Source organism: Heptranchias perlo, chromosome X (genome assembly GCF_035084215.1).
Source record: "Heptranchias perlo isolate sHepPer1 chromosome X, sHepPer1.hap1, whole genome shotgun sequence".
NCBI lineage: Eukaryota > Metazoa > Chordata > Chondrichthyes > Hexanchiformes > Hexanchidae > Heptranchias > Heptranchias perlo.
The window spans coordinates 7433206-7447870 of record NC_090370.1 but is presented as its reverse complement, the minus strand read 5'-3'; the positions used below and the strand labels follow the sequence as shown (position 1 = coordinate 7447870).

General features: G+C 45.9%; 1 protein-coding gene across 1 annotated transcript; it reads right to left on the bottom strand.

The window, feature by feature from the left end:
- Positions 1-3575: 3575 nt before the first annotated feature.
- LOC137307236 (keratin, type II cytoskeletal 8-like) lies at positions 3576-11995 on the bottom strand. Its single transcript, XM_067976663.1, has 9 exons — positions 11458-11995; positions 11098-11306; positions 10044-10104; positions 9858-9953; positions 9573-9737; positions 9338-9463; positions 8698-8918; positions 8005-8054; positions 3576-4192 (listed from the first exon to the last, which is right to left on the bottom strand). The coding sequence occupies exons 1-9, from the start codon at positions 11887-11889 to the stop codon at positions 4005-4007; spliced, it is 1548 nt and encodes a 515-aa protein (XP_067832764.1). The 5' UTR covers positions 11890-11995; the 3' UTR covers positions 3576-4004.
- Positions 11996-14665: the final 2670 nt, after the last annotated feature.

The window sequence follows — 14665 nt, the reverse complement described above, 5'->3', positions numbered from 1 at the left end:
CCCAGACTGATCTGGGATCACATAGTGCATCTCACAAAGGGTGAAAATAGTCCCTGAAAAACTGGTATCACTAAAATCACAAATGTAGGTTTGTTTTTCTCGTTCATGGGATGTGGGTGTCGCTGGCAAGGCCAGCATTTGTTGCCCATCCCTGCCGCTTGTCTGGCCCAAATGTTACTTGCCACTTATCGGCCCAAGCCTGGATGTTGTCCAGGTCTTGCTGCATCCCCATTTCTGACCTAATGATGGAGGGAAGGTAATTGATGAAGCAACTGAAGATGGTTGGGCCTAGGTCACTGCCCTGAGGAACTCCTGCAGCAATGTCCTGAGGCTGAGATGATTGGCCTCCAACAACCACTAATATCTTCCTTTGTGCTCGGTATGACTCCAGCCACTGGAGAGTTTTCCCCCTGATTCCCTTTTACTTCAATTTTACTCGGGCTCCTTGGTGCCACACTCAGTCAAATGCTGCCTTGATGTCAAGGGCAGTCACTCTCAGCTCACCTCTGTAATTCAGATCTTTTGTCCATGTTTGGACCAAGGCTGTAATGAGGTCTGGAGCTGAGTGGTCCAGGTGGAACCCAAACTGAATATCAGTGAGCAGGTTATTGGTGAATAAGTGCCGCTTGATAGCACTGTTGTCGACACCTTCCATCACTTTGCTGATGATTGAGAGTGGACGGATGGGGCGGTAATTGGCCGGATTGGAATTGTCCTGCTTTTTGTGGATAGGACATACCTGGGCAATTTTCCGCATTGTCGGGTAGATGCCAGTGTTGTAGCTGTACTGGAACAGTTTGGCTAGAGGCACAGCTAGTTCTGGAACATTGCAGGGGGGCCATTGAGCCCATCTAAATCTACCTTCCATAGAAGTTTATGACCCTCCAGACCATACAATTGCCTCTTGAACAAGGACAAAGTTTTTGATTCCATTTCCGAACCAAAAAGACCATTCCAGTTATTGATTACTCTTTGTGTGATTCCAACATCAGAGATTATGACGTCTTACCCTGCATACAAACATATGAAAATAACATGATGTGGAGATGCCGGTGATGGACTGGGGTTGACAAATGTAAGGAATCTTACAACACCAGGTTATAGTCCAACTGTTTTATTTGAAAATCACAAGCTTTCGGAGGCTTCCATGCAATCCCACACTCACCTGACGAAGGAGAAAGCCTCCGAAAGCTTGTGATTTTCAAATAAAACAGTTGGACTATAACCTGGTGTTGTAAGATTCCTTACATATGAAAATAACAGGCTGGAAATGACCAGCTGGTCCATCAAGCCTGTCCCACACTCATGACGGCTGGAGCATCATGACCAGACACTTCCTAAAAACCCTCCCCACACCAACCCCCCCAAGCCCACAACTTCCCACCCCCTCTGCAGGCATGTAATCTTCTGGGAGAGGTGAAAACCCAGGGCTAATAAGGGAAAAACTGCTCTGCAAAATTCTTCTCTGACCCCCTCAGGCAATCTAAACCAAACCAGGAAATTACATGGACCAAGTGTTATCTATCAAGCCATTTACCTTCCATACGATTCGACCTCTGCCCCAGTCAAGAACCTGTCCAGCTTCCCATTGAAAGCAGAGAGCCAGCAATGTGTTCCAGAGACTCACTACTCTCTGGGAAAAGAAGAACCGCCTAACATCCAATCTATCAGTCTATTCCCACTCTTATATAGTTTAAATTCCTGTCCCCTGGTCCTCCCCAATCTGTTTAATTGGAATAATCTATTGATAGGGACGCTATCCAGCCTTTAATTATTTTATAGACCTCTATCAGGTCACCTTTAAGCCTACGCTCTTTTCACATAAATTGACCCAGCTCTTTAACCCCAATGAGTGACTATGATTGTTGAAGATAGGAACCATTCTTGTAGCTCTCCTCTGAACCTTTTCCAAGACCATTCATCACCCACCATGTGGGGGAACCAAAACTGGGCACAGTACAAGTGACCTGTATAATGACAGAATGGTGTCCTTTGATTTATACTGAATGGTTCTATTAATAAAACCCCAACACCCTGTTAACTTTAGCTACAACTTCTCTACATTGGTCATGAACCTTCAGTGATCTGTGCACAATAACACCTCGATCATTTTATCTCTTTCAGTGTTGTTCCCTGTAAATGATAAATGTATTCTGTGTTGGTCATACCAACATGCATGACATGACATTTATCTAAGTTAAATGCCATTTGCCATTGTGTGGCCCATTCCTTATGGATTCCCTGAGTTATACTGTAAGTTAATCTAAACAAATGTTAGTGCTGGGGAATGTAACACTTTCCATTTTGGTTACCCAGTCGATATCAAACATGCCCAGGTCAGTTTTGGAAGCATGGCTTGATACAGAGTAGAGCTCCTTTTCTCTGCCCCAAGAATGTGCCTCAGTCCCTATGGCATTACTGCATCGGTATGATATTTCACACAAGCTATCCTGTGGCCTCACTGAGTGAGGCTGCTTACTTAGTGTTTATTGCTGCAAAGGAATTGGATAAATACTTGAAGGGAAAAAGTTTACAGGACTATGGGGTAAGAGAAGGGGACTAACTGGATTGTTCTTACAAAGAACTGCCACGGGCTCGATGGGCCGAATGGCCTCCTTCTGTGCTGTAACCATTCTATGATTAGGGACCGTTTTGTACTGTCGGCCTATACTTATTTGGAACAGGGTAGAGACGGCACAAACCCATTTTATGTAGGACACTTACAGCTAGTAGATAAAGGATAGTTTCCTCGATCAGTCTGGACTGGATTTGAAGACAGGCCCCAGGGCCAGTGTTCTAACCTAATGCATCTTACACTAGCCCATAGATATTTGATAGAGGTGTTCAAAATCATGAATGGTTTTGATAGAGCAAATAAGGAGAAACTGTTTCCAGTGGCAGAAGGGTTGGTAACCAGAGGACACAGATTTAAGGTGACTGGCAAAAGAAGCAGAGGCGACATGAGGACATGTTTTTTTACACCGCGAGTTGTTATGATCTGGAATGCACTGCCTGAAAGGGTGGTGGAAGCAGATTCAATAATAACTTTCAAAAGGGACTTGGATAAATACTTGAAGGGGAAAAAATTACAGGGCTGCGGAGAAAGAGCAGAGAAGTGGGACTAATTGGATAGCTCTTTAAAGAGCCGGCACAGGCACAATGGGCTGAATGGCCTCCTTCTGTGCCGTATCATTCTCTGATTCTATGAGGTGGGCTGCTTATTTGATACACAAGCTGGATTGTGACCATTGGGAAAGGAGAATGTTCTGGAAATTCAAAAAAATCTCATGTCCAGTGTTGGTATTCTCAGATGATGGAAAAAGTAACATCATTGGTGGAGGAGAAGGTGGAGCTCAGATTGCTATTAGACTTTACTGTATCTCGATCCATGCTCTGATTGATTGCAGTAATGGTCTGGTGTGTTTTTTATATGGAATACACAAAGTAATCTTTCTACATTTCATAACATTGCATCAACCTTAATGCTAAATATTTAAAAATTCTTAAATTCACTCTGTATGAAACTTGTTCTTTTCACTAACTTAATATTGTGCTTAAGCAAAAAGCAGTCCAGGTTTGTAGATTAGAAGTTTATTCAGTATAACAGGAGTGTCATAAAAGATAAATCCCCAGTACAAAATGATAGAGAATCATGAAACAGACATCAGCACCGAAAACTTTGGTTTATTTCCCATTTTAAAGGGGCCAACAAATAAAGTGTGAGTTTCTTGACCGGTTTTCCCACAAACCCAAACTATAGGCCTTTACTAGGTTTAATTTTCTCTGTGCGATGTTTTTAGTGCACTGGTTAAGCTATTGATGTTAATTTCATGTCGTTTAACTATTTAAAATGAACAGGTTAATGATGGTGTTCCAAATAGCAGACATGAAGTTAATCCAAACCTGTTAACCACTGCATTAAAATCAGCAGGTAGAGGAAATACAGCCTCTGAAAATGTGGGCCAGTAAGAGACATTGCTGGCACGAGTTTATCCCTCATTGATTCAAGATGTACTTGTATATCCACCACTGGTATGCTCCACTGATTTCACAATCAAGGTTTTGCTGACACCTCCGCCACTACTGAAACCAGATTTGCCTCCTGAAACATTAGAGGTTTCCATGCCATGCCCGCTGCTTTGGACATATCCAGTTATTCCACCACTCATTGAACTAAAATCCTGAAAATTACCTGTAAAGGGGGAAAAACACCCTTAAAATCAATTAAAAGTACAAGTACAACAACTTGCAATTATATAGCGCCTTTAATGTAGTAAAACAGCCCAAGGCAAGGAGTGATCATCAAACAAAATTTGACACCGAGCCGCATAAGGAGAAATTAGGACAGGACACCCAAAGTTTGCTCAAAAAGGTAGGTTTTAAGGAGCGTCTTAAAGGAGGTGGAGAGGCGGATAGGTTTAGGGAGGGAATTCCAGAACTTAGGGCCTAGGCAGCTGACCGCGGCCGCCACTGGCGATGGAAATCGGGGATGCGTAAGAGGCCAGAATTGGAGGAGTGCAGCGATCTCAGAGCTTTGACATTCAAATGCCCCCTTTACATTCAATGGCATTACCATCGCCGAAACCCCTACCATCAACATCTTGGAGGTCACCATTGACCAGAAACTTAACTGGACCAGCCACATAAATACTGTGGCTACAAGAGCAGGTCAGAGGCTGGTTATTCTGTGGCAAGTGACTCAGCTCCTGACTCCCCAAAGCCTTTCCCCCATTTACAAGGCACAAGTCAGGAGTGTGATGGAATACTCTCCACTTGCCTGGATGAGTGCAGCTCCAACAACACTCAAGAAGCTCGACGCCATCCAGGACAAAGCAGCTCACTTGATTGGCACCCCATCCACCACCCTAAACATTCACTCCCTTCACCACCGGCGCCACATTGCTGCAGTGTGTACCATCCACAGGATGCACTGCAGCAGCTTGCCAAGGCTTCTTCAACAGTACCTCCCAAACCCGCTACCTCTATCATCTAGAAGGACAAGGGCAGCAGGCGCATGGGAACAACACCACCTGCATGTTCCCCTCCAAGTCACACACCATCCTGACTTGGAAATATATCACTGTTCCTTCACCGTCGCTGGGTCAAAATCCTGGAACTCTCTCCCTCACAGCACTGTTGGAGTACCTTCACCACATGGAGGAGATTGCGGGGGCTCTAACACATATATTCAGAACCTCTCTGGCCACAGGGGATGTGCCAGAGGACTGGAGAACCGCTGATGTAGTACCATTATTCAAGAAGGGGAGTAGGGAAAAACCGGGGAACTACAGGCCAGTGAGCCTAACATCAGTGGTAGGAAAATTATTTGAAAAAATTCTGAAGGACAAAATTAGTCTCCACTTGGAGAAGCAAGGATTAATCAGGGATAGTCAACATGGCTTTGTCAAGGGGAGATCATGTCTGACTAATTTGATTGAATTTTTTGAGGGGGTGACTAGGCGTGTGGATGAAGGTAACGCAGTGGATGTGGTATACATGGATTTCAGTAAGGCCTTCGATGAAGTCCCCCACAGGAGACTGGTCAAGAAGGTACGAGCCCGTGGAATCCAGGGTTCCTTGGCACTTTGGATACAAAACTGGCTTAGTGGCAGAAGGCAGAGGGTGATGGTCGAAGGTTGTTTTTGTGACTGGAAGCCTGTGGCCAGTGGGGTACCACAGGGATCGGTGCTGGGTCCCTTGCTGTTTGTGGTCTACATTAATGACTTGGATATGAATGTAAAAGGTATGATCAGTAAGTTCGCTGATGATACAAAAATTGGTAGGGTGGTAAATAGCGAGGAGGATAGCCTCAGTCTGCAGGACGATATAGATGGGTTGGTCAGATGGGCGGAACAGTGGCAAATGGAATTTAACCCGGAAAAGTGCGAGGTGATACACTTTGGAGGGACTAACAAGGCAAGGGAATACACAATGAATGGGAGGACCCTAGGCAAGACAGAGGGTCAGAGGGATCTTGGTGTGCAAGTTCACAGATCCCTGAAGGCGGCGGAATAAGGTGGTAAAGAAGGCATATGGGATACTTGCCTTTATTAGCCGAGGCATAGAATATAAGAGCAAGGAGGTTATGATGGAGCTGTATAAAACACTGGTTAGGCCACAGCTGGAGTACTGTGTGCAGTTCTGGTCGCCACACTACAGGAAGGATGTGATCGCTTTGGAGAGGGTGCAGAGGAGATTCACCAGGATGTTACCAGGGCTGGAGCGCTTCAGCTATGAAGAGAGACTGGGAAGATTGGGTTTGTTTTCCTTGGAGCAGAGGAGGCTGAGGGGGGACATGATTGAGGTGTACAAAATTATGAGGGGCACAGATAGGATGGATACTAAGGAGCTTTTTCCCTTCGTTGAGGGTTCTATAACAAGGGGACATAGATTCAAGGTAAAAGGCGAGAGGTTTAGAGGGGATTTGAGAAAGAACATTTTCACCCAGAGGGTGGTTGGAGTCTGGAACTCACTGCCTGAAAGGGTTGTGGAGGCAGGAACCCTCACAACATTCAAGAAGCATTTGGATGAGCACTTGAAATGCCATAGCATACAAGGCTACGGACCAAATGCTGGAATATGGGATGAGAGAAGACAGGGCTTGATGGCCGGCGCGGACACGATGGGCCGAAGGGCATCTATCCGTGCTGTATAACTCAATGACTCTATGACTGCAGCAGTTCAAGAAGGCGGCTCACCACCACCTTCTCAAGGGCAATTAGGGATGGGCAATAAATGCTGGCCTTGCCAGCGACGCCCACATCCCATGAATGAATTTTTAAAAATTGTAATGCTGCAGGAGGTTACAGAGATAGGGAGGGCGATGCCATTGATTGATTTGAACACAAGGATGATAAATTTATATTCGAGTTGTTGCCAAACCAGGAGTCAACGTAAGTTATCGAGCACAGGGGTGATGGGTGAACGTGACTTGATGCGAGTTAGGATATGTGCAGCAGAGTATTGGATGAGCTGAAGTTTATTGAGGGTGGAAGGCGGGAGGCCGGCCAAGAGAGCATTGGAATAGTGGAGTCTAGAGATAAAAAAGGCATGAGGTGGAGGAGGGTGTCATCAGTGTACATGTGGAATCTGACGTTGCGTTTTCGGATGATGTCGCTGAGGAGCAGCAGGTAGATAGAAATAGGAGGGGTCCAAGGATAGATCCTTGGGAGACTCCAGAGCTAATGGTGCAGGAAATTCTCTGGCCATGACTGGACGGATAGGAATGGAACCAGGAGAGGGCAGTCCCATTCAGCTAACCAAAGGAGAAGAGGTGTTGGAGGAGGATGGTGTGGTCAACTGTGTCAAAGGCTGAAGACAGGTCAAGAAGGAGGAGGAATTTACCATGATAAATCACGTAGGATGTCATTTGTGACTTTGATTAGGGCCGTTTCAGTACTGTGGCAGGGGCAGAAATCTGATGGAAGAGGTCCAAACATGGAGTTGCGGGAAAGATGGGCACAGATTTTGCAGGCGACAGCACGTTCAAGGACTTTGGTGAGGAAAGGGAGGTTGGAGATGGGGCGGTAGTTTGCAAGGACAGAGGGTCAAGGGTGGGTTTTTTGAGGAGGAGGGTGATGATAGCTGATATGAAATGGAGGGGGACAGTACCAGAGGAGAGGGAACCATTAATAATATCAGCTAGCATGGGGGCCAGGAAGGGAAGTTCAGTTTTATTAGAAGTAATTGCTTCTTGCCCTGACATTAAAAAGCTGTTAATCTCATCATTAAACACAGCGACATTGATAACAATTATGAATTATTAAAATGAGAACAGAAAGTGCTGGAAATACACAGCAGGTCCGTCAGCCTCTGAAGTATTCGGGGGGCACTGCAGACCAATCATCAGAACACAGGCACTGTGCCCAAGGCTCTATACTTGAAATGAGAACCTGCCTTTTCACTTTTCATGCGGTTAACTATGTATTTCCAGAATTTTCCATTTTTGTTTCAGATTTCCAGTTTTCCCCATTTATCCCAACTATGAATTATTAGTTCTCTTACCCTGCCCTTGTATTTGGTGGATGCTGATGGTTTGTATCCCAGAATCTATCCTGTTAATAAGGGAAACACATTCACATTACAACAGGTATTTGCAGTATATTCACAAACATATTATCCTCTAGTTTACCAATCTTCTCCCCCTCCCAGCAACATTGACCTCTGCCGGGCACAGTCACCCTCCAGCCCCTCACCCAAAGTGTCCATTCCTCATGTGTCAGCACACTCAGCAAGTGCCAGCAGACTATTTGACCATGGGGAAGGAACAAAAATACCTTCCCGCAGAACTCACTGCATAGCAATCAGGAACAGGATTCTTGGCTGCTTTTACCCTCCCTTGCTCGGGGCACAGAGCACAACTGTACACCCCAACTGCTGCCCTGGTGGACCATCTGGTCAGTTCCACAATGCCTTTACCCACTGAGCCATCAGGAGAGCTTTACTGGTCCAGCTCTATAAAAGGAAGAACTAATCACCGTCCAGGTGTTCATTCTGGGATGACTGTGATGTTAGTGTCTGGTTAGATACTAACCAGCCTTTAAACCAAAGTTAGTGATTGTAGACTACCCTGCCATTCCTTCATCCCATTAATAGAGATCAAATAAAATGCAAGTACAGATTGTAATCTGTCAGTATATGAAACGCTGATCTGTACTCAGTGTGATGGCTGGAATTTGTAACTGCCCCATGTCCTACCTGGACTCCTCTCCCTCCAGTAGTTTCCTGTAGGTGGTAATTTCAATATCCAGAGCCAGCTTGACATTCATCAGCTCCTGGTATTCGCGGACTTGGTTGACCATCTCTTGTTTTGCTTTGGTGATGGCAGCTTCCAGATCAGCAATCCTAATCCTCGCGTCTTTGAGAGACATCTCACCGCGCTCCTCAGCTTCTCCGATTGCAGCCTCCAGTTTGATCCGCTGAGTGGCACAAATATTAATGGTCAGTTTCATCGGCATTTCGAGTATCAGAGCAGCGCTCAAAACGAGTCATCCAGAAAGCAGACGAACCCTCTGCTTCTCTCCCATGTCAATGAAATGGGGACAGCCGTGCGGTGAGGATTGCATGCTGATTGGGATTGGATTCACATCACAATGTTTCCTTCGAGAGGTCCAAATGTAATCATTACTGAGAGACCAAGTGTGACAGAAATATACCAGATTGAGCTGATATTTCAACCGTCTCTTGCCCATTTTGGGAGGGAGGGAGGGTGATGTATTTGTGTGTGTGTTTGTGTGTGTGGAGATGAGGGGGTGTGGGGGGCGCAGAGAGAGAGAGGGATTTACAACAGTTATTCAATTGGTGCCAATATCCTGTTTGCTTTCAGTTCTTTACCTACCTGCTGCTTAAGATTTTCGATATCACCATTGAGAATACGGATTTTGTTGGTCAGCTCAGTAATCTGTGCTTTCAGCCCGCGGAGGTCATCACTACATTGTCCAGATGACAAGGACAGTTCCTGCATCTGCAATGAAACATTGGCAACTGGTCAGTGAAAGGTTTCTCAATTCACCACCGGGTGCGGACCTATCAATACACGTGTTACATGGGGATCGGGGTTTGAAACAGCTCACCTTGGTCGCTTTCCATTGGTCAGCTTCTGCACGGCTGTTTCTTGCAAGTGATTCGTACTGAAGTTTGACTTGAGAAACGATCTCGTCCACATTCAGATTGCGGCTGGTGTCCACTTCCACGCTGACAGCAGTGTTCTGAATCTGTGCCTGCAGCTCACGGATTTCCTAAAGGTCGGTGGGGAAAGAAAGATTGAAACGAGATTGGAAGCATTCGAGCTGGATTGGATCAGTCTGGATTGGATTAAATAGCAAAAGGCCAACTTTTGGATCGTGACACATTTTTACCTCTTCAAAGATTGTTCTGAGGAAGTCGATTTCATCGGTGAGACTTTCCAGTTTAGCTTCCAGCTCTACCTTGTTCATGTAGGAGTCATCGACATCCTAAAGAGGAGAGGGACACAGTACTTTGAAAAGCTCTGCCAAGGGATCCGTTTGCAATGGCCCTGCAGACAGATATACAATAATGCTCACCTTCTTCACCAGGACAAACTCATTTTCCATTTCTGTGCGCTTGTTAATTTCATCTTCGTATCTGGAATCAAACAGATTATTTTACTGGTAATTCCATGGAGATAAATCTTTCTGCCCCGATTCCATGGTAAACCGATTCAGGGTTGTTGATCTGAACCCCTTACACTGAGTAAATACTGTCCATGCTCCCCGTCACCGAGCCACGATTTCCTCACTCCTGAAATATCAACTATTCATCCACGGATGCACTATTCTTCATACATTTCCCTCCACAAAATACACACCGTCCCAAATATGTTCAACCTTTGCTCTTAGAAGCAGAAGTCCTGCTGGTGCTTAAAAGGAATGGATTGCTCAGACTAGACCCCCAGTTTACCAAACCCACCAACCCCTCCGTTACCAAAATCAACTCATCTATGTCACTGACCTCAGCAAAGCTCTGGGAGACTCCGCCCTTACCACAGCTCACAGTCAACAGGCAACACCCGAGACCTCCACACTCAGGTACTTCTCCGCCCCATCGTGTGCTCCCCAGATCTCCACACTCAGGTACTTCTCCGCCCCATCGTGTACTCCCCAGATCACCACACTCAGGTACTTCTCCGCCCCATCGTGTACTCCCCAGATCTCCACACTCAGGCACTTTCCTGCCCCATTGTATACTCCCCAGAGCACCACACTCAGGTACTTTCCTGCTCCATCGTGTACTCCCCAGATCTCCACACTCAGGTACTTCTCCGCCCCATCGCACAGTCAGGTACTTGTCTGCTCCATTGTATACTCCCCAGAGCACCATACTCAGGTACTTTCCTGCCCCATCGTGTACTCCCCAGACCTCCAGTAACACTGGCAGACTCAGCACAGACTAATGTAACTGTAACTAGTACAGACAGTTATTTTCACTCCTTCAGTTTACTATAATTGAGTATCCTGCGGATTATTTTGATCGGTCCTGCTCAACTTGTCAAGGTGTGAACCTGGGACTTTGTTTAGCGTGAGAAACGATACAGGATCAGAACAAATGGGATAAAAATATCACCAGCACCACACTTACTTGCCCTTAAAGTCCTCAACTAGACTTTGCATTTGCAGAAGGTCAGACTCGAACTTTTGCTTCTCCTGCTCTAGAGTTCCCAGTTGCCTTTTGAGGTTCTCAATGTAAGCCTGGAACATTTTGTCGATGTTGGATTTGTAAGTTCCCTGTTCGTTCAGTAACTTCAGATTGACATCCAGTTGCTTATTTCTCTCTTCCAGCCTACGAACCTGACGGTGTAAAATGAATGTACAGTTAGCTTTGAACTGAACTGGGAGGCAAGTGAGAAGAGCCATTCCCAGAGTCACACCAGGTCATTGGGCAAAGACACAAAACACTCGGTTACAAACACGACCGACTGGAGAGAGCTCTTCAAATTACCTTGTCAATGAAATCGGCAAATCTGTTGTTGAGCCCCTCGAGCTGGCCCTTCTCAACCGCCCGGATCTGCTGCAGGCTGGTGTCATTTTTGGGGAGAGGGGTGTTCAGGTCAAGGGCAGTGGATGCCTGGATCATCCCCGAGGACAGACCGCTACTGAAACCGGCGCTGCTGGACCGGCCACCGGCACCGAAACCACCACCGTAACCACCACCGTAACCACCACCGTAACCACCGTAACCAGCCATGCGGCTACCGGCTGAGCTTGTCCGACTGCGACTTTGGATCATACTTAGTGCGCGGGGTATAACCACATTCGTGCCGCTGGTGCGCGACCCGAAGGACCTCATACTGGAGACGGAGGATCTCCCGCTGCCGCCCCAGTTACCGCTGCCGCTCAAGGACGAGGAAGTGTAGGATTTGGTTTTGAGCATGATGCTGTTGTTTGAGTGAGCGGAGAGTCGGAAACTGATGGACTGGTGGAGGTGAGGGCGGTTTTTGCTGCTTTTATGGGCTGTGTGGATCTGGGCTTGGTCAGGGTGTCAGATAACAGGGATGGGAATGGAGCAGCCGATATAGAGGAGGGGCCACCCGCCCCCCTCTCCCATGGGTTCCAACCTGTCCCTTTGCCGGGCAGCAACACCTGGTTATTGCTTTCACTGCCACAGGCCAACTTGGCGTCAGCAAAAATGTGTGGATCTTGGAAGCAGACTCCTGCCTTCAGACCATCAGCTGTGTGTAGAGCTGGTCGGCTCCAAGTGACCATGTGAAGGAGCTGTTTGATAGCCCACCAATTCCGGTGGACATCATCATTATAAATGGAGATAGTAGATCGGATCGTCCATTAGTGAGGGACATTCCGCGGCTTTAAGTGTGGGTGGTGATCTTTTATTGGTGTATGAATAGCTCGCTTGCTTTCTGTGCGTAAAGAAATTAGTTTATGGATTTGTCGATCTTTAAATCACTTTTTCCCTGTTGGTAGCTGCATGTTGCGGCACATAAAGGGTTAAATCGTGATGGAGGGATTGTCTGAGCTCCCATCTCGGTCACACCCTGCGGCTGTTTCTGAGACTGTTTGCTTGGGCGGGGTTACAGCTGGCGGACCCGCTACAGAAGAAATATTATTTCTTGCAGAATAGCTCCCAAGCCAAGTGTATTTGGAGAATTCAGTGCAGAACAACACGGGGAGACTGTGGGTAAAGTGTGTGGAGCTGCTTCATCGCTCTCCAATGGGACATCTCAACCGTGTGCACCTTACTGTGTTCAAAGCAAAATACCGCGGATGCTGGAAATCTGAAATAAAAACAGACAATGCTGGAAATACTCAGCAAGTGAGGCATCGGTGGAGAAAGAAAGATTTAATGTTTCAGGTCAATGACCTTTCATGCAGACCTATATTTTTGTTTCGCTCAGTTTTTATGTGTGATTGACACAATCTTGCTAAAATTGAATCACCAAATCCAATTAAATGGAATGATTGACCACAAAATATAAATTAGTACAGAATTTTTAAACAGCGTGCATCATTCTTCCTGCTTTTAATTTTTTTTTTGCCTGGGATGTCTGATGGAAATTGGCAGTGTAATTAACAAGGTTGCCATTACAATTCTGAGAGAGGATTGTACCTTAATTCCGAAATTCTACAAATTCTATGAAATAATTGAGAACACTTAGTTACTTCGATTTATGGGAATTATTGTTTCACACCTCTCCTGTATATAGTATAATTTTTTAGATGCGAGATGGCAATTAGTGGTAATCTACTATTTGCACGATGTCCATTGTTCCATTTGAAAATTTTAAATCTGTGATTTAGATTAGCATAAATTCACCAATCTCCAATCTTCTTCAATCATGGCCTTCAAAAGGGAACTGGATAAGTACTTGAAAGGAAAAATTTTGCAGGGCTACGGGAAAGGGTGGGGGAGTGGGACTAGCTGGATTGCTCTTGCATAGAGCCGGCACTGACTCAATGGGCCAAATGGCCCCCTTCCGTGCTGTAACCTTTCTATGATTCTATGATTCCAACCGTGTGCCAACCTGTCTTCTTTCATTCGTGACTAAGGCAGTGTTCCCACCCATCACCCTGGAGCTGTCTCAGCAAGGCAAACCGGTACAGCAGGTTCGCGCAGGGTGTTGTCTCTAACAAATAATTGTTTCACTGTCAACTAGCCTGACCCAGTTTAAAAAAAGAAAATTCATCTAAAATTTAAATGGATATTCGAATGACTCCGAAAGGGAAATTGTCAACCTTGAACATCAAAATATAGAATGATGATCTGGCCCATCAACCCCTCTCCATTCACTGGCAATGCACAATATGGACTTTACAACAAAACAGCTTGCATTTATATAGTGCCTTTAACATAGTAAAATGTCCTAAGATGCTTCACAGGAGCTTTTTGAGACAAACTTTGAAACCGAGCCACATAAGGAGATATTAGGACAGGTGACCAAAAGCTTGGTCAAAGAGGTAGATTTTAAGGAGCACCTTAAAGGAGGAGAAAGTGAGGTAGAGAGGTTTAGGGAGGGAATTCCAGAGCTTAGGGCCTAGGCAGCTGAAGGCATGACTGCCAATGGTGGAGCGATTAAAATCGGGGATGCACAAGTGGCCAGAATTGGAAGAGCGCAGAGTTAACAGAGGGTTGTAGGGCTGGAGGGGGTTACAGAGATAGGGAGGAGCGAGGCCATGGAGGGATTTGAACACGAGGATGAGAATTTTAAATTTGAGGCCATTTCATTTCCCTCCCACCCATTACATCTTCTGAGATAAGATTTGCAGAATCGCTTCACACGCTATCAAGAGAAACTCTAGAATATTTATCCATCAATTCAACTTCAACTCGCTCCCCTTCGCAGACAATATCTATTTACTATCTCACAACAGAAAGCTCTGAGAGGACATTTGGGGTGCCAAGGCTATGGAGAGGGTGCAGAAGAGATTTAGTAAGAAGATAGCAGGGATGAGCAGTTTTAGTTATGAGGAGACACAAGAGGAACTTGATCTCTAGCCTGACTGCTCTTGCTTTCCAATTGCCAGTTTGCCCTTCCACACAGCTGCCCCCCCCCCCCGAAACCTCACGTACCTTGTCCACTGCTCCTGTACCAGAAGATAAGAGCTCAAAGGGAAAGGCCAGAACCGACTGTCATGCCAATTTCTGCAATGCTGCTTCTCCTGCCCTACTTTTCAAAATGGCTACAGGAACTTTC

Bases quoted from the DNA above. Each gene is read 5' to 3' on its own strand.
- LOC137307236 (XM_067976663.1), bottom strand. From the start codon at position 11,889: ATGCTCAAAACCAAATCCTACACTTCCTCGTCCTTGAGCGGCAGCGGT. The intron at 10,105-11,097 runs GTAAGTGTGGTG...GTTTGATTCCAG, and splicing joins GTTGAGGACTTTAAGGGCAA to ATACGAAGATGAAATTAACA. The intron at 9,464-9,572 runs GTGAGCTGTTTC...GTTTCATTGCAG, and splicing joins ACCAATGGAAAGCGACCAAG to ATGCAGGAACTGTCCTTGTC.